Source organism: Molothrus aeneus, chromosome 7 (genome assembly GCF_037042795.1).
Source record: "Molothrus aeneus isolate 106 chromosome 7, BPBGC_Maene_1.0, whole genome shotgun sequence".
Taxonomy (NCBI): Eukaryota; Metazoa; Chordata; class Aves; order Passeriformes; family Icteridae; genus Molothrus; species Molothrus aeneus.
The window spans coordinates 13,652,508-13,671,537 of NC_089652.1; the positions used below are offsets into that span (position 1 = coordinate 13,652,508).

The following is a 19,030-nucleotide window of genomic DNA, read 5'->3' on the forward strand; positions in this document are numbered from 1 at the left end:
AGATTTATGTGATAATACGTGAGTTCCATAAAAACAAAAGAATAAGCTAACAGGTTAAAATAGCAAAGGTAGAAAATTCTGAGTTTCTACATGTGAAGAGTGAATTATACTCACACATACAATCTACACAGACAAGAAATACACTTCCCAAAAGAGTTACTTAAGTATTTTAACTTTAGCCCTCTACTATAGCCTTTTATTATGGTGTGAACGTATTGTTTTAATAAAAATCTAGAAAAAATAGGCAGAAGCACATATAATACACCTGTAGTTGATTGCTTTATTCTGCTGGATTGAGGCCTCAACACTCAGGTAAATCTTATCTACTCACTTATTCTGAACCTGAATCCTCATTTTTTCTCCCCCCTACTCTAGAGGAATTGGTTACTTTTTTTTTTTCCTTCTTTTTAATCTTCTCTAGTGAAAGATCATTTTGTCTGTGCTCCGCTTTCAATTCCATACAAGTGCATGGACAGCAGTTTACAGCATAATGTAAGTTTTCCACAGGAGATCTAGGGCCAGCAGTGATCCTTCTTCCCACTATGACAGGAACATCATCTTTCAATTTCTTTAAACTCTAGCCTAAAACAAAAAAAGGATTAAACTCATTCTCTCCAATCTGAATATCCCCACAAGACAGAGTAAGCTGGTATTTAAACCAGAATAAATGTTAAGAATGAACTAAATAAATATACTTTTATTGGAGTAAGTTTGTTAGCATATTTTAGACTGTCTAAAATTTGGTGTGTTTCTAATTAGACCACTAGAACATATATTTTGTATGAGTGTGGCTTCCTTCCTGCCCTCCAAGCATGCCAGAAACATGTAAGTCTTTGTAAAATACTCAAATATCTCTAAGACACAGATTTTAAATAGTATTTTCCATGCAGGAGATGCAATAACCCATAATTCGCTTCGTTTCAGCACTGGGGACTAAAGCCAGTTATCCACTCAGAATTAGCAAGCTCACATTCCCAAATCAGTTTTCTCTACTCACTGGGTGCACAGACTTCCTGGGCAAGTCAACAAACTGTGCAGTTTGGAGGAGCAGCAGCACCAGAGGATTTAGAGGTTCTCAGAGTGACCAGGCTCAGCATTCATACCACACGTAGGTAAACACAACTTGCACCGTGCAGTTACTGAAATCAGCAAACATCTGACATGTAGGGAGAGAGCAGCTTACACCACTGCCATAGGCAGAGAGAATTCAAAGCAAATCTATACCTAGAAATTTCTCTTCCTATCTTCCCAAGACATTTCAGCCCAGAGCTCCTGGAGCTCTGCCTGATCCTGCCTACAGCACCCTCCACTCCTGCAGATGACTGATGGTTTGGGAAGCTACAAATGACAACCAAGCTAAAATAGCCTAAGCAGGAATTAATTACAAAAGAGATGAGGCAGAGGTCTTCAGAGATGAAGAGGTACATTAACCTATTGCAGCACTTACAATCATGATAATCTGCTGTTTTAAAGGGAAGAAATATTTGCTAATTTATTTTTGAGTAACTAACTCTCTGGTGTATCTATACACACATCTAGTCACTAAAATTAATCTGCAGCTATATTGTGGAAATTTTTTCTCAGAAGCAGTGCAGTTTGGTTTTGTGAAGTCTTCATTTTGATGAAGATTTATTTAAAAACTTGTATTTTACACTGTAGCCTGTATCAAACCAAACAGACAAAAAATAAAATCACTAATTTAAAAACATGAATTGCTAAAAAGACTAAATGAATAAAAGTGAGCTTCCTTGAGCGTCCTTCCTTGCTGTCTGTCAGGGAAGCTGTCTGTTTGGGAGGCTGAGCAATCCAAGAATGTGTGAGTGAAAACAAACACTTCCAACCACAGACGAGAATATGGAAAGTGTATTTGCAGGGGGTGGGGGTGGACATAAAAAGGAAAGCTAACTTCTTTGAATTGTTTATTTCCTCAATCTAATTTTAATTAAAACCAGAACATTAGGATGTCTGTTATATTGAGCTACTGTAATACAGATTTCCACATTAGAGGATAAAAAGCTAAACACAAAGATGACAGAGGCAGAATGAACAGTGCCTGACTCATTGCTCACTAGGTTTCTTTGGCTAGAAGGAAAATAGCAAACAATAGTGGCCTTCTGTCACCAGATGATAGCTTTACAATTCTATTTACACATTACTACCAACCAACCTGATGATAATCTGGGGTTAGTGTGGGGGCAGGTATTCACTGCTTTCAAATAAGGGACAATGAATGGCACAGGCACACAGTTCATTACTTCAAACCCAATACTGGAGTTAAATGCAAAAGAGCTGATACTTAATGGCTCGTGTATCTTGTACTAAATATACACAGAATTTTTAACACACAGAAGGGGACAGGTTTTTTCATGTCAGCATTTGGCTAAAATTTTATATTTACCCTGGTTGCTTTTTTATTCATTAGTCATTGTTTCTTCTCCACAACAACAACAAAATAGAGCAGAAGTGGGAAGTTGCAAGAACAGAAAGGGAAAAAGGAGAAGACCTCTTCATTTTCACTCCTAAGAATTATTCCAAGACCTCTTAAAGAGCAAGATCAAATTCTCTCACATGCACCAGGGCCAAGACAAGATCCTGGAGATTTCATTTTCACTGAATAAAGGCAGCAAGTGGGGAAGATTCTTTGAATGTAAACATTTTTGTGAGGGGAGCACTTGATAGCATAATTAAGTGGTATGGTAAATGCCAAACAGCATTGTGACCACTGAGAGATCAGAGCAATTGCTGCTCATGACAAAGTGCAGAGTAGAAGCAACTCACACTGAGGGCAGAGCCCAAACTAACTGCTGGGTAAGGATCAATCCTGCACCTTTGCATTCTCATCCAAGCAAATGAGGAGAGGTGGAGGTGAATGGGACACAGCCAAATGCAGTGCAGAGCAGGAAGCTGTGAAGAGCTTTTCTCACTGCTGTTGGACAGAGATGGAAAGCAGGAGCTGGGCAGAAAGGATGTAAAGACTTTCTTCATCCTTCATGTAGCTGTGCCAGTGCTCATGCACACAGATGGTTTGCAGAAGAGGCAACTCTCAGGGAAGTTGAAAGCTGTGTAAAACACTTTGTGCCCAGACTCACTGCAAATGCTGCTGGGACAGGCTGGCTGTGAGTGCTTGTGGCTGCTCCCAGCAGGTGACCACACTGGCCAGGTAACACAGAGCAGAGTGGGAAGGGAACAGAGCTGGAGCTGGCGCGGGTAGGGGGGAGCACTCAGAACCAGGAACCAGTGTGAGCCTCAGGAGAGACTCACATAATCTGGAAGCAACACAAGCCCAAGCAGAAAGGGAAGAAATTTCTGTGTGCTTATGTCTTCAGTGTGCTGTGTAGTAAGCCAGCAAATTTTAGACACTGCTCCACTGAGTGGATTTAAGGTTCATGAAAAGATGACATCCCACATAGGACTTTAGTGAAAGGGGGAAGATGCTGCCAGTCTTCATGATGACAGAGTAAGGCCAACAAGAGGAATAATCTGCAGAGGAAAAACTAGTTTGCCCACGGCAAACTACAAACAACAAATTTTTAATTTTTTTTCAAGCAAGAAAACATAAAATCAGGGTAGAAGATAGAAAGCCAGCTTTAATTCTAAGGCATTATATTCCATAAAGCATTTCTGAAGGCGAGAGCATCTGTAGCTAGGAGGTAGTACAGAGAGAATGAAACCCCATATCACCATCACATGCAGTAGCAGCAGCAGGAATGGGTATGGAGAGGAAAATCAGTTTGAGAAAGTCCTATGAAAGCTTACTACTTTTTCATTTTCTTAAGAATAAAACTATTTCCCTGCTACACTGTTATAGAAGTTACCAGACTGGTTTTTAAATGTATTTATAATTTTTAACAGGTTTGGCTGAACAATGATAATACAAAGCAGAGAGATGTTATTTTCATTTTTAGAAGCACAGAGGATAATTTTTGTGTAAAAACTAGGGCTCAGAGCAGTGGAGTTAACCAGTGATTCTTGAGAAATCAGTAGCAGAGCAGGCATTTGAAAGAAAGCCTCTCTCACAGTATCTCCTAAACCTTTTCCTATCTAACCCCAAACCTAAAACTTCTATCTCCTAAACCATCTCTTCTTCATTTTCTTTCAAAAATCCCACGTGGAAATAAAAAAGGGAAGAAAGAGACAGAGTAGTTCAAGGGGTCAGGTTTTTTCTAAAGCTAGCATACTTCATATGCTCTGAAATTGTGACTACCCCAAAAGGAGCTTTGTTCCTTTTATATGTCAGCAAAACAAAAGGTCAGCCTATTGAAATATTGGTCAGGTCTGACTTTCTTCTATTAATAACAAGTAGAGACACATTTTTTAAAGTAATAGTTAAATAAATGACCACATGTCTGCAATCATTTCGACTTAAAATGTCAACTGGATTTGAGATGCCATGTGCATTTAATCAATGACTCTGCACTATAATATAAATATTACTTTAGTTTGACTGTGCTGTGTGCCATAAATCATAATTCAGTGAGATGAGTACATTCAATTTTCTCTACAGATGGCCGTTAATGGCAATACCTATTAAACCAGCACCCAGCAGCACTCTGTAGTTAAGGAATCTGTCAGGAGTTCCCTTCTGTATCATTTCTCTGTTAATTGTTGTCTCCCTCCCTAACCCCTCCATTTACCATGGTCATGTTACAAGAACTACTGATTCAGAAAATAAGCAAAAACCTGTTGTTTCTTTTGTTATTAAGGTAGAACTTACACTCTACTTATATTCCTGAGCAAAACTTTGTATTCATTGGTTAAAATACAGTTAAAATAAAGGAAGCCTTAATTCAAATATTTGTGGGCATGACTTTAAACCCTCTAGGACCTTAAACCATAATGCATCTGTACTACCTACAGAAACACCCAATGTCCTACAATTTATACAGAAAACATGGAATTCAAGCTTTATCCTCAGCTAGATTTTAGGAGGATTTTAGAGCAAGGAACAGCCAACTCTAGTGAATGATGGATGAATACAGTGCTGCAGCTTTCAGTATTCCCCAAGAATACACTTTGCTTTCTAGGACTCTTCTTGCAGAACACATTTCCTGAGAGATTAGAGACAGACACTTAGAAGAAATATGCTACCTCCAGAAAATACCTGGAGTTTACTTTTAGCAGTTATGGCATGCACAGAGGTCAATATTAAATAGGCAAGTATCCATTAAAGAAGAATTTAAAGTTAATCCTCACAGACAAAGCACACTGCCTTTTTTTTTCCTTTTGCTTAGTAATGACTTGAATAATGATATTTCAACTTGAAGTGAACATGCAAGTTTTTCACAAAAAGCATGCTCCTTGCAAACAGTTTGCAATTTCAAGTCCTTTTAAATAGTCAGAGGGAACTTTCTGCTCTGATCTGTTAAGTAAATATAAATCTTGTTATCCAAGTTCAGTAATGAGAGTGAGGGGTCTATTCTTCACTGCACTTGCATACATCTAACGTTAATGAGATTTATGCATGCATATTAAGGGGAGAACAGATGCTTAATTAAACAAATCAGCCTTTAGTAGGCAGTCTGCATGATCATCTTTAGTACAAAACCCCCTTATTTTCTCTGCTTTAGTCTGACTATGAATGCAGCCAAGGAAGAATTAATATGGTGAGGGAAATAAAAAGTCGTACATGTAAAATGGAACGTTTGTTTTTTTTAGTTTAAAATACTTGACAAATTTGCGCTAGATTAAATTGACTAGCTATATCCTCTCTCTCATGTTCTTATGCTCTTTAAAGGAAAGTGGAGTTTTATTTACCAATTTACCTAAATGAAAACTTTATTGTGCCAAAGGAAATCAAGGCCTCTATATAACTCATCTGCCTCATTAACTGATGCTGTCTTTCAAATACACATCATCCATCTCAGATAATTTTGCAACTGAGAACAAAAAATCTAAAATAACTTTAGGCCTAATTAAAACACAATTTAATCTAGTTGTGGGGTTTTTTATCTATCAACGTCCATATTGATTTCCAGCATCATACACAGATAAATACATTAAGAAGTTATATACATCACCTCTCTCCAACAAGTCACATCTTTATTATTTGCTCCTTCTTCATCTACTGCTACCTTTTCTTCTACAACACTCAACTTCTAAGGGCAACAGAGTAGAAAAAAAATCTCTCCATAAGTTATCACAGTGCCACACTTAATGGAAGTCAATATCTGTATATTATGCTATCTACTCTGCAATACCATTACAGGCTCAACAGTGCTGGTTGTAAAAAGTATCATTCGGAGCACAAGGCCTATAATAGTAGTAATGAAAAAAGGGTCATTTCTGTCTTCCAACTAGAATGAAAAATTAAAATCACTAAGGCACTTAGCTCAAAGGAAAATTGGCAAATTAAAGGGACAAAAAATAAAATATTCATGGCTCATATTGTGAAATGGAAGGTAAATAATTTAAGATGAACTATTATGTGGGAAATTGCACTCTTTCTGAAGAGCAAAAAGCAAATCTAACTAATACACGCATATATATTCCTGCTTCCTGGGCTTGCAGTTACACGTATATGTGCACAAATATGCCAGTCATGGTTGAAGTGGGGGATAGAGATTTTCTCACCTATACTAATTTTTAAAATATTTTATAGTGAAACAGTTGAGTTGACAAGCACTGCTTTATATGAGCAAGGTTGGTTGTATTTTCTTCCTGAGTCCAGCCAAGAATTGAAGACTGAATGAGAGTGCTCTCCCACTGCACTCCACTTCAGCACAACTCTTTACTCCAAGTCACCAATTACATACTTGCTCTTAGATTTTTATGCCAGACAAAAAAATTATGATTTCAGCCTCCTGGTCTCTGCCTGGGGGAGCTACCTATTAAAATGCCATTGGTGTGGCTGCAGTCCATTAGCTATCTTACCTTCATATCCATAAAACTGAAAGGGCTGCCCAGAATTTTTACAATCACTATTCTGGAAAAGGTAGAGAGAGCCATAGACTTATGTTTATTATACTCCAGCACTGTAACAACCAGCACTGCTATGGGATTAGGATACAGAACTGCAGAGGTCACATTTCCCTGGTGATTTAAAGGTTCAGTCTTCTGCCAACTTAATTTAGAAACAACAAAGCCTACCTTTGTTAGAAGACAGTATTTTGATAGTTTTTCAAAGCATGGCAATTCAATAACTACAGACCACAAATTTAAAATCTGAAATTCATCACCTAGCAAACCAAGGACTATTTTAAAAATTTTTATTATAAAAATCATTATATATTATTATAAAAATTTTTATATTATTATATTTTAAAAAAATTATTAACCTCTTGGTTAGATCAGCTTTGCATCCTTGGTTCTAAGTGACAATCCATTTTGCATTAGTGTTCAGCATCAGGGATTTCTAGCACCCTGCACCAATGGGTTAATTAACCCTTCCAAACAGCCTACAGAGCCCTCCCCACAGAGCTTTTGACAGTTCTAAGCAATGACACTACACAATACCTCTTTTTTCAAAGCCACAAATATGCTGTTTCACTACAGTGTTTCTCCTGAAAATACTGAACATCTTCAAAAAGAAGTACAGGGAAGCTCATTTGATGTGCAGCAGTCTTCTAAGACTCACGGTGCCTGGAAAGAATCAGTCAGCACAATGTGAGAAAAGGGATGAGCCGCCAAGAATTAAATGTGGCATTGTGCAATCTTGCTGCTCTTCTCTTGCACAGAACTCGGTATTATTTCTGTTCTGAAAAGATTCAGTGTAGATGCTAGACAGAAGCCTGTCCCTGAGACTGAAGTACACCTTTAGTCACAGCTCCACTATTGAAAGTATTTAATGTACTTGTTTTCTTGATACACAGTATCAATTTACTGTTCAGTCTGTTGTCTAGTGATGGGTTATTAGTGAACAATGACAGCATGATGTGCCAGAAAACATCAAAAAGAAAAATATGTAAAATACCCCTCGGCCAATGCTACACAAAACCAGTTGAGACTCAACTTCTGTTGTTCTTTGGACAGCACATAAACACCTTCAGCACTAAGGCAGGCAATATATGCATCAGAACCAGCCAAGGAAACAAAGCACTGTGCAGTCAGCACCACAGTGAAATAGTACTTTGGATTATAGAGATTTTAACCACTGTCATCTGCATTTCAAACCTCTAGTACATTAACCTACCTTGCCCAAATGCTACAGCCATTAATATGCTGCAGCCAAGAGTTTCAGTTAATACTGAGTGAAAAAGCAGGTCTTTAAAAAAAAACAATGATTACAAAAATAAAAGCATGATTTCTTGATGGTCTCCCTGAATCACAGTCACCTAAATAAAGCTTCAATCAAGCAAAAGCTTAGCAGGAAAGCAATCATTCTTCTTTTTGTATGTGTAAAAAAAGACCAGGAACTACAAGTAAATAGCAGCTGAGCAACAGATGAGGCACTAAGTGAAATCTGTTAGCAACTGCTAACAGCTTTGCTATTTTCTGTTGTTAAATTTAAAAAAAAAGGCAAAAAACCAATGCAGTCGCAATTCCAATATATTCAAAAATCTCAGATGCAAAAGACTAAAGCTCAACAATTCTTGTACTACAGCTGAATACCTGGATTTGGTTTTAATATCTTGAAATGCTTTGTTATTGATTATAAAGCAGAAGCCAGCCAATTCACATAGCCACTATATCAAGGTAAAGCTTCTTACAGCTGTATGTGTGACCCAGCAAGCATAGCACAAAAATCCCACTGAAGACAAGTAGGACATTTCCAGCAGCTGTTTCAGCCTCACATTCTACTTTTTCTTTTGTCCTTTACACCTGACCCCATGTCATTCACCAGAAAATGCATGTGTCTTAATTAGCACTGAGCTTTCTGGCAAGATCCCTCATTTTCATTGTCCTTCTGGTCCTGGAGTTTTCACCACAGATGCTCAGTTCCTACTTATCTCAAGCCAATTTTGACATGGGTTCAGCAAGTCTGTTTTTCTGTTTGGATGCATCCCATAGCACAGCAGAACCATGCAGGCACAGCTGAAATAGCTCTGAACAAAGCTGCCCAGGAACTGCAAACAGCATGAACATACCAAAGTGGGGGTTCCAGCTCCCAGCAGGATTCGTCACATGGCTGCAATCACCAGACCAGTTGAAAAAATTCATGACATTGCCTGGTCCCAGGAATAGATTTCCTCTTCTCACCTCTGCCACTTGCTCTAATAACTTTTTTCATTTCCCTTGGCTTTATCTCTCCTGTCAGTCTAACAAGGCTTCTGTTCCTCCTTTTGGTGGTCTCATACATGGGGGATTCACAGCACAACCACCACCATAACTATAAAATGCACACTACAGATTTCCTTCTCCACCAAGCTTTCTGCTCCACTACAGTGTTTACATTTCCAATGTCCCCCATGTGGCAGGTCCCCTTCCCAATTTAAATTCACCATGTCCAAAACTGGGCTCATCTCAGTTTCTAAATACTTCTCCCTACTTCTTTCTCTTAAGATACCAAGAATTAGTAGCCACCTTGCCTGCTGCAGAAACTCACAACTTTTGTCATCTTAAACTTCTCTCTTCCACAGATGTTCTACCAAAAAAACATGCCAGTTTCATTCCCACAATGTCATAAAAAAATCTGGATGTTTCTTTCCATGCGTGTTGCTAAAATACTTATCATTCAAACCTGCTCCCCATCCCTCCTAACATTTACCCTTCACATCAGTACAAGACTCCAGTTTGAAAAAATACCTCTTGAATCTAATATTTAGTTGGTATTTGATCTGCTCTGAATTCCACTATTAGTTCCCTATTATTTCTTTTAAAAACATTGAGATCAATTGGTTTTGTTTTTCAAGTCATATGCGCCAGTTTCTGTCTGAAAAAATACCAGCCTGGATTTGCTCATCTTGCCCAGGACATATGGCCCCCAATTATTTCATAAATGCACACTGATTGCTCTTGTTCATGCTCTACTTTACAGGCTTGCAGCCTTCTTTCACTTCTGTCATGGCTAGTATTCCCTAATACTCTCACCTTTTCAGGAAGGAATTTCTTTTCAAGTTTTATAAATTCTGGAAAGATACACCAACAAGGACACAGAACCTCTAAAAACCTCTCAGCTGAACTGTTACTTCTTACCTACTTCTCCTTCTCTATTACAACATGATGCTTCCATCTTTGCTGTCTTGTAGAGATTTTCAGTGGTGTGGGATAGAAGTTCCCATTCTGTGCTGCCATACAGATAAATATTATTAACACTGTCAGCTGGGAAGACTATCTAAATCAAAGACAAGGTTATGGAAAGAGCAGATGTATAAACCTTGTGTACTACCAAAATGTGGAATATGTTCTGAAAGAGGGAATCACAACAAATGGAAACCTGTTGTTCCCAGCTTTGCATATTGACCATTATCAGAAATTCTGTCAACTACAATAGCTTGTTTTGGATTCTAATGTCATCCCATGTTCTTTCTGGCTCAGATATAATATCCCTGTAAGACTTTACAATTCAAACTCAGAATCTGCTATGTATCTTTGATACATTAAGCAGTACTTATCCTTTTGTCAGACCTCTGTGTCACTCCCCTCCTCTTTCCTACTCATGTCAAAGAGCTGAAAAGAAGAATGAAGAGAGATATAAAGCTTAAGACACACAAGAGAGTTTTTGAAGTCACCCTCCTAATTATTCAGTTTTTGACTACCCTTCCATGTTAAGTCAGATTTCTTTAAACAATATGAACACAAATGCATGTGCAAAGCACAAGTGTGTGTACACACCTCCTCTGCTCCTGAAGAGCCCATTTGAAAGCAGACTGGTATAGCCAGGTATATCTTATGAACACTAACAACTGTTGAAATCATGCACATCTGGCACACAGGCATGCCTGAATATTTTTGACAGTGTCTCCACAGTGTTCAAAAGTTGATAGGACAATTGCTGATACATGGAAGAAAGTCAGCTAAAACCTTCCATATTAATATAACACAAGTAATTTTACTCAAGAGAACATAGTGACACAAAGTTGAAAGGCAAGTCCATACATTATATGTCCTAATGAACACCATGATCAGTGAATGATCTTGCAGCTACATTTCTTAGATTTCTATTTAAATGCATCCTTGCCTAAGCAATGATTGTGGTTTTTGTATATATGAGTACTGTCTACAATACAGCATGACAAGAAACACCAACAGCATCCTAAAGCCAATGTTAAGTGTTCAGTGCCATGAGTAACCACATGGTCCTTTGGTTTAATCTCCTCCATGTGACCAAAATTTTTCATCCCATACTCTGTATTAAATGCAAAGAGCTACTTCAACACTTAAAGACTCTACAGAGTCAACAGGTACTGGAGGGAAGGGTGTCAGCATTCAGCACCTGAAGCACCAAAGGCTCCAGCAAGAGCAAGGAAACAGCCTGAAGAACTCTGCCGACTCAGAGTTTACAGAGCCACGAAGAAAAAGCCACAGCAGAAATCCAAACACTTGCATGCTGGGCAGGGAGGACAGTGAACTTTTGTTCACTGCAGGCAATGCCTGAAGCCACGAAGCAAAGATTTTATCATAGGTAGTGGCTTTCAGTGACTGCAAATGTTAGTAGACCTTTTGCAATAGCACAAGAATTCTGCTCTCCCTGCAGCTTGTGAAGGGAGCAGATAAGAAAGGGAAGAGAAGGCAAAGGTCTGGGCATGGGAGCAGGATTTGTTTTACTCAAAAATATTCCCCACAAATCCTTCCCCACCAATACATGCTTGCTTTAAGCCTAAAACCTTGAATCTTTTCTGACATATGGGAATGCATTTCAAAGGCACAAAAAGACATTTTGTCTGCCAAATGTCTTCTGCCGCAGTTACAAGTTTGGTGTAAAAGTATAAACTGCTTTCTTTTTCAATAACATAAACATTATTTGAGTCCAAGTGAAATAATTTTTCCTCTACTTTATGAGAGCATCAGTTGTTTCCTATCTTATAACAAGAATGGGTGGCTGTTTTGCTTTGTAAAATGCCATACCTCAACATGACACCAAAGCCTTTCTTCTTTTTCTTTTCTGGATCTTCATTTTCTTCCTTCTTTTTCTTCTCTTTGATTTTAGACTTGCCCTTTTTCTTCTCTTTCTCCCTACTTTTTTTGTCCTTTTTCGCTTTGATTTCTGCATCTTCTATTTCAGGGTTCCCTGGAGGGGCAGATTCCACATTTTGAGCTTCTTGACCACAGTGAGAGCTCTTATCAGAGCCACCATCTGCACAGAATGAAAAAGAAGCAGTGAGGATGGCTACGGGCCACTGAAATGCAAACATGTGAAATACAGCAAGAGTGTCTACCAAGAGCTCAAATGACTCACACACTTACTCATTTAATTGAATAATTTAAAAAGCAGACTAAGCAGATCTAGTGGATTCAAACAGATTTGTATTGTAAATTAAATGCAGAGTTATTTTAATGAATTGTTTTCTAATCATTGTTCCTGATATGAAAATCCTGATACAGTAAAGCACTTGTTCTCTTTGAAATCTAGCTTGTTTAACCACGTGCTGGGTTTCAAACACAGAGCTTACTTGAACAAAGATTCTGGTGACTGGCAAAATCAACCTATGGAACAAAATGACTTCATTCACTCCCTGGAATCTTTCTATTTTAGTGGCCGAACAAGAAATGGATAAAATGTACTGTCTGGCTGGAAAAGAGCCGTGTTCCTTCTGTGGGGGGGCTCAGGATCCAAGCACTGTTTTACACCCCATACTAAAGGAGATGTATTTCCAGACTAGGGTCTATAAAACCCATAGTGACAGAATGAGCAGCAGGGTGCTATCAATACACTGCCTTATCTACAACATGAAACAAATTTCCTGGCTGGAAAAGGGGGAATTGTAAAACAAGAGAGATAATTTTTAATGTAATCTGAAGAAAGCAGCTGCTTCTTGAAGTTGAAAAACATAATTATTTAAGGATTGAGTTCTAAATCCTCCAACCCACCCCTGCCCCAAAGGAGATCAGTGAAAGACTTTACACTAAACCCAGTCAAGGTTGGATGGGATACTGCAAAGACAGCTCTATTCAGTGCAAGATGTGAACAGCTTTAAAAATGTGATCAGTTTCAATGGGACTAAATCACTGGCTCCTGGTGCTCCATCGAGCTGGCCGTCAGCAGTGCTAAGTGAAGGTGGCTCCCTCAGTCAGTGCCATCAGCACAACATACCCTCTTCATCCTCAGGTCCATCGTAAGACTTGTCAATGGCAGCTCGGAAGCTCTCGTTGCATCCCCGGCCCCGCACCACGTGAGGCCTGGGTCTGTGAAAAGGGAGTTCATTCTTCCTTACTTCAGCCACAGCAGTCTGAAGACTCTCAAGAGAACTGGACTTCTTTAATCCCAGAGTAGGACCAAAATCTTTGCCAGAGGAGTCTGGAAAAGAAATGGTTACGTTTTTATACCAAAAACCAGACAGAGAAATTAAACTAGTCAGATACGTTTAATTGTGTACTTTATTACTTGGGGCCTTTGAAATAGTATGCAATCAATGTAATTTGTTCTAAAAATAACATCAAGTTAAACCTAGTTCAGCAGATATCCCCATTCAGACTTGGAGGGAATGGCACATAATTTACAGACCTGACAAAGCGATGGGCCATAGCTGGCTCACTCTGTGCCACTGTAAAGCCCACACCAGGGATGAGAATGGGGCTGCTTCCTCCACCTTTGCCAGTGATGTCCAACTGGACAGTGCTAACAGTCTCTGTTAGCGTTATCATTAGCACTAAGGAGAGCATTATCTTTAGACTCACAAAAACAAACACTGCTACACAACAAGTGTTTTGCTTTTTAGAAGGAGATAGGTTGTATGAATGGTTGATATTTTCAAACACATTTCTTCTGAGAGAAGATACATTATTAGTTCTCTCTAAGTTTTACCCAAACTTTTTCTTCAAGCTGAAACTAGTGCTATGATACCAACATGCACAGCAGCTTTTTCAAGAAACAAGCAAAGCATAGGTTAACATAAATGATGTTGCTGTTGCTGCCTCATTCCCTGATTACAGGCTTAAGAAAGCACTTCACAGAAAAACAGAGGAAATACTGAGTGTCCCAAACCTTCTCTCTCTTTAGACGCTTGACTATATGATCTTAGAAAGGCTTTATTTTGTAGCAGCATTTGTGTTAATTAGTATTAATAAAATGATAGTGGAATAGGTAAAGAACAAAATTCAATGAATAGATGCACTCCAATCAATGAAGAAATTCAGAGCTTAATTTAAAAGCCTTTGTAGCATCTACTTAGTTTTTATATGGCAGAACACTAAATGTGTCTTAGAAACACTGAGTAAGAGACTGTGCCTTGCAATATGCCTTCTGTCTTTGAGAACTCAAGTGCTTTTGCTTTCAACTTTTAAGTAGTACTAACAAAAGGAACAGGAGAACATAAGAGAAGCCCTTCACCTCCATGTCCATACTGTAATGCCTGAAGGGATTCAAGGGTCACAGAAAAGACAGATATGTTAGTATGATTTACTGTGATTTTAGCAATTCTAGAGTGCAAGTAATTCTGAACAGCATGTTCAGTGAATTCTTAAAAGCAAAAAAGCTGAGAATTGGCACCAAATAGAGACTTGTCAGTAGTGCCTACATAAAGCAATTTACACTTCCTTTACTTGCAGACTGATATGTAGCTGAAAACAAGTAGGGGATTGGGGGTGTTTGTGGAGAGAAACAGGTTTAAGGGAACCCTGGATGCTCCATCACCCAGTGCAACGTTCTTCTGTTCCCTAATTGCCATTCTGGAGACTACCATTATGGACAAATTAGCAAGTGCTAAAGCAAAGTTAGAGGAATGACCTGCACAGAACATAAAGGTGCTAAAAATCACTAAAATCTTGTGCATCAGTAGGAAGCACTGTGCTGCCTATCACAGGCTGAGAAGGAGAAAAACCAAGGGAAAAATAATGGTGAGGAAAAAGGCCAAGTGAAAGGCATTGATGAGCAGAGGAAGCTCTCTCAAGTTTCAGTCACCAGCCAGCCTTGGTGGGCTGTTTGGCAGGACACAGGGCACAGCAACACACTGGCAGAGCTGCTGGTCCCGGGCAACCCAGCAGGCAGCCAGGCTGGGCTGCAAACCGAGGGGCTGGGGCTGTGGTCTGGAGGCCCTGCAGGCAGTGGGTCCCCAGCACTCTGCTCTGAGCCTCCTGGGAGGAACAGCCACTGGGAATGGCTTCAAGGTGACTGCAGAAGGGCTGGGCATGTCCCTGCCTCCAGCAGGGCCATGAGGGCCCATGGATTTGGGAGGTCCAGCAGCCAATGTTGACTCCAGACTGCTGCTACAGCTGCCTGGCTGGCCAGAAAAGTACAGAAGTGCTCACAAACACATCCCAGTGCAAGCTGTACTACACTCAATTACTGCTCTAAGCTCCATTACCTGGAAAAAAAGTTAAATGCTGGTTACAGCCTGTTTTATACAAAGCTGAGTCAGTTCCTCAGACTGGAAGACTGCAATGTATGAAGGCCATTCCTAAGAAAATCCAACCAACACCTGAAATTTGGAGGGAGGCACTCATATGACACATGTAAGAGACAGCAAGCTGTGTGCTCAGCCTCCCCACACACACTGGGACTCAGCCCGAGCACACTGAGCTGTCCTCATTTGTTCAAAAACTGACTGAGAACCCTCACTCACGGATTGGTATTGAGCATTCAGTTGACCCATTCTAAGACTGTAATAGTATGGTATGAAATTTCACTAACAACAGTGAGAACTTTTTATTTTTTTACAATTCAGCTTTTATTCCTTTTCCCCCCCTTTCATTATAGAGCTGCAGTAATCACTTATTAGAGCACAGCTAAAGATACAGGAGCTAAAAAGCTTCCCTAAGCAGAGAGACCTGGCCCCTGCTTTCTGAGCCAGCATCTATTACTGGATGCTTTCCAGAAAAATGCAAAAAACTCCATAATGGACAAGGACTGCATCCCAAATTGGAAAATTGCCTTCCCCTGCCCACACCAGTACCTTTTTCATTTCTGCAGACCTTTAGAACTGCTGTAAGCCTGAAAATGTGTTTATTTATCTCACGGGTAAAAACCCCCAAACCAACAAATAAACAACAAAAACCCTCTCTTATCTTTTACAAGTTATTAACAAGCATTTCTGGGGACACATGGTGTAAGTCTATATCTAGCCTTACCTGGATTTTTAATACAAAAACATAATTTGAGAATAAGAAACTCAGCTGCTCACTGTGTTAAAATGTTTCTTGTTATGGATTTTATATTCTTGAGCTCTTCTTTTACTGCTTCTTGTAGCACAATGATAAAAAGCCAACTGAAGCATCCACTTTATTGTTTTTATAAATGGTGAATTACTTTACATATATCTCCTGAATTTATAAGAGAAAACAACAGCTGACATCACTACCTGCCTAGACTGGCTGAAATCAAACTGCTGGCTCTTAGATGTTATCTGTAACTGATCGTCCTTAACTGAAAGATAGTGTTACACGTAGTTTAATTTTCTGCTCCATGCCAACATGGCTAACACAGATTTTTAAATTCTTAATGTACCAGTTAAAGTAAACATGCTTTCTGCTCTTTTACTACTACTATCATTAGTCAGGTCTTTCCAATATTATCTTTTTCCCACATCTGCACATTCCTTTCTTTTTTTATAACCCAGCTGAAGGAAATATGCCAAAAGCAAGACGTCAGTCATGAAAATCAAAGGGAAACAAATGACACAGCACTGTGGGCAATGCAAGCCACCCCAAAGGCACATACAGAGGGAATCAAAATGAAGAGAAGCCATGAATCACTCTCACTCTATACGAAATACAACTCCCAAGACACCCTAAAGAGTAAACATTTTATATATTTATCATTAACTTTATTTTCTAGATAATGTTTCTTCTTGAAAACCAAAACTACAGGAATATGCCTAAAGGAGAATACTTAGAGGAGCATATTTATGTGAGCTAGACTAACTTACTATTTACATTTTGAAAGGCACAGTGAGGTAAAGAAAAACTATAAAGGAAAAGGGAAAGCATTATTGAGACTGAGAAAATACAATAAACAAAAAGTTGTAACAAATTATAAATAATTTGATTCTGTTTTTGCCAGTTCCCTAAACACACAGAGTGCTGGTTCCTATTGCAGTGCACATAGTGGAGGTTCATGTGGTCCTAGGGAAGAGAAAATAGTTATGAAAACAGTGAGTGTTCTACCCTATGGATACTGGGATGCTAGGGAGAACATTGGACTACTTTCAGCAGGCAAACAATGGTTTGAGCATGAAGCACTGATGGTGGCTTCTTCAGTGGCAGCACTCAGAGGGAGATAATCCAACAGCTTTGAAGGAAGCAGGTACAGCTCAGTGCCTGCTCTGCTTTGGACACACACCTCAGTAGCATTCATGATATTCAGCTTGCGCTCACTGAACTCAGGCCTACCCCAACCTAACAGACCAACTCCTCACTCTACAAGATTGCAACATCATATGGTGACTTAAATTTCTTCATGTTCCATTCTTTCTTAACCATTTGTTTAATGTAGTTTCATTTATTTCTGGTAGGATTCACAGTATGTGTAACTACAAAGGATTTTTTCCTCTCACTTATATTTTTATATTCAGATACTCCTTCAATCATCCACCAATTCAATGCAAAGAATGATTCAGGAAGGAGGAATCTGAAAGTCATTACATCTTTTAGCTTGTGATTTTCAAATGAAGAGCTTTAATATAACATTTCTGTAGAAAAGTCTTAGATCACATGGTAGCTTTTTCTTCAACACTAATTTATACAGGTGACATAGAAAAGATTAAGGGTTTGATGAAAAGCAAGAGAAGAATCACTATCTTGCACTTATATATTAAAGACAAGATATACAGTTTTGCTCATTTAATACCTCAATCTAAGCATTCCAGATAATAAGCAGAAATACTGAACACAGAACAACCCTGCAACTGACAGAAAAACAAAATCTAATAAACAGAAATCAAAGCATAGGAGAATTTAACGTGTTCTCTGATTGTAAGAGACAGCTACAGTCTTCAGATTTACAGATATTTCAATCTATTTTACTACATATAATGATTGCAATTTAGCCTGCATTTGCAAAAACTGCAATTTCAGCTATGAATAATGACAGATCACAATTTGGGGCCCAGAAGGTATGTTGAGCCTTAGCCAGATGAAAAAGAAATGCTGGCAACAAGGCAGCCATTAGGCAAAAAGTGAAAATGCACTATTGTCATCTTAGAAACGCGAGCTGGTGTCGCTGTTTTCTACAGTCTTATCACTAACAAACAACAACACTGCAATGAAACGTGCTACTATTTCAAAAAGAATATGTATGGCATTAAACATCTGAAAAATGCTAACAAGTTTCCCAGTGCAACAATATTAAAGCTAAGAATTAGAAGCAAAGGCAGAGGTTCAAGCAAAAGCCTCAGTGAAGGGGCACATGCACTTCCCAGGTTAGTGCTAAATGTCAGACAAAATGCAGCCAAGCCTGTCTTTGCATAGAAACCCTGTGATCTTATCTGCTGAAATAATTATTTTTCTTCATCTGGTTACGGAAGTCTAACCTCTTACATAACCTTGCAGTTCACAGTATAGCTCTGCATCCAGTGCAATTTTCCTAGACATCTGAATCCCTCTTTCTCCAGCAGATTCCTGCCCTCCCTCTAGTTGGCACAAGCTGAAGCACTTGCCCTCCAAACAGGTCCCAATACAAACCAAGCTACTTCTCTTGTACAAAGCAGGAGCTTTCTCCTCAAGGATATTTATGTATAAACTGACTTGAGATATAGGTGTTACAACCTGCTAGAGGAAAACTGCAATGGGAGAAGCAATGCAGACAGGAAAGAGTCCAGTTTTTAGAAAACAGGATTCCCCAGTGATTTCAGGCACCTTGTAAATTGATCAGTCTGGAACTGAGTAGTAGCAAAAAAATTCACAGTGCCCTGTGATTGCTTTATTTCTGCTTCCACACCTGCCCTCTGAAAAGGTCAACCATTTAAATCCAGCTTTAAAAGATTGGGAAATGTGACACTTTCTGAGACTAATTGATATAAATTATGCTTCTCAAACTAAACCAACATTTTTGTTCCCAGGC

The 19,030-nt window shown here is 38.9% G+C and overlaps 1 protein-coding gene across 2 annotated transcripts in view; it reads right to left on the reverse strand.

Moving 5' to 3' along the window:
• Positions 1–19,030, reverse strand: part of PARD3B (par-3 family cell polarity regulator beta) — a 394,093-nt gene that overhangs the window by 125,689 nt on the left and 249,374 nt on the right. For both annotated transcript variants that reach the window (XM_066553233.1, XM_066553232.1), the window contains 2 exons: positions 13,130–13,333; positions 11,944–12,172 (listed from right to left, as the gene is read on the reverse strand). In XM_066553233.1, the coding sequence (XP_066409330.1) occupies positions 11,944–12,172; positions 13,130–13,333 (433 nt within the window). The remainder of the gene's footprint in view (positions 1–11,943; positions 12,173–13,129; positions 13,334–19,030) is intronic.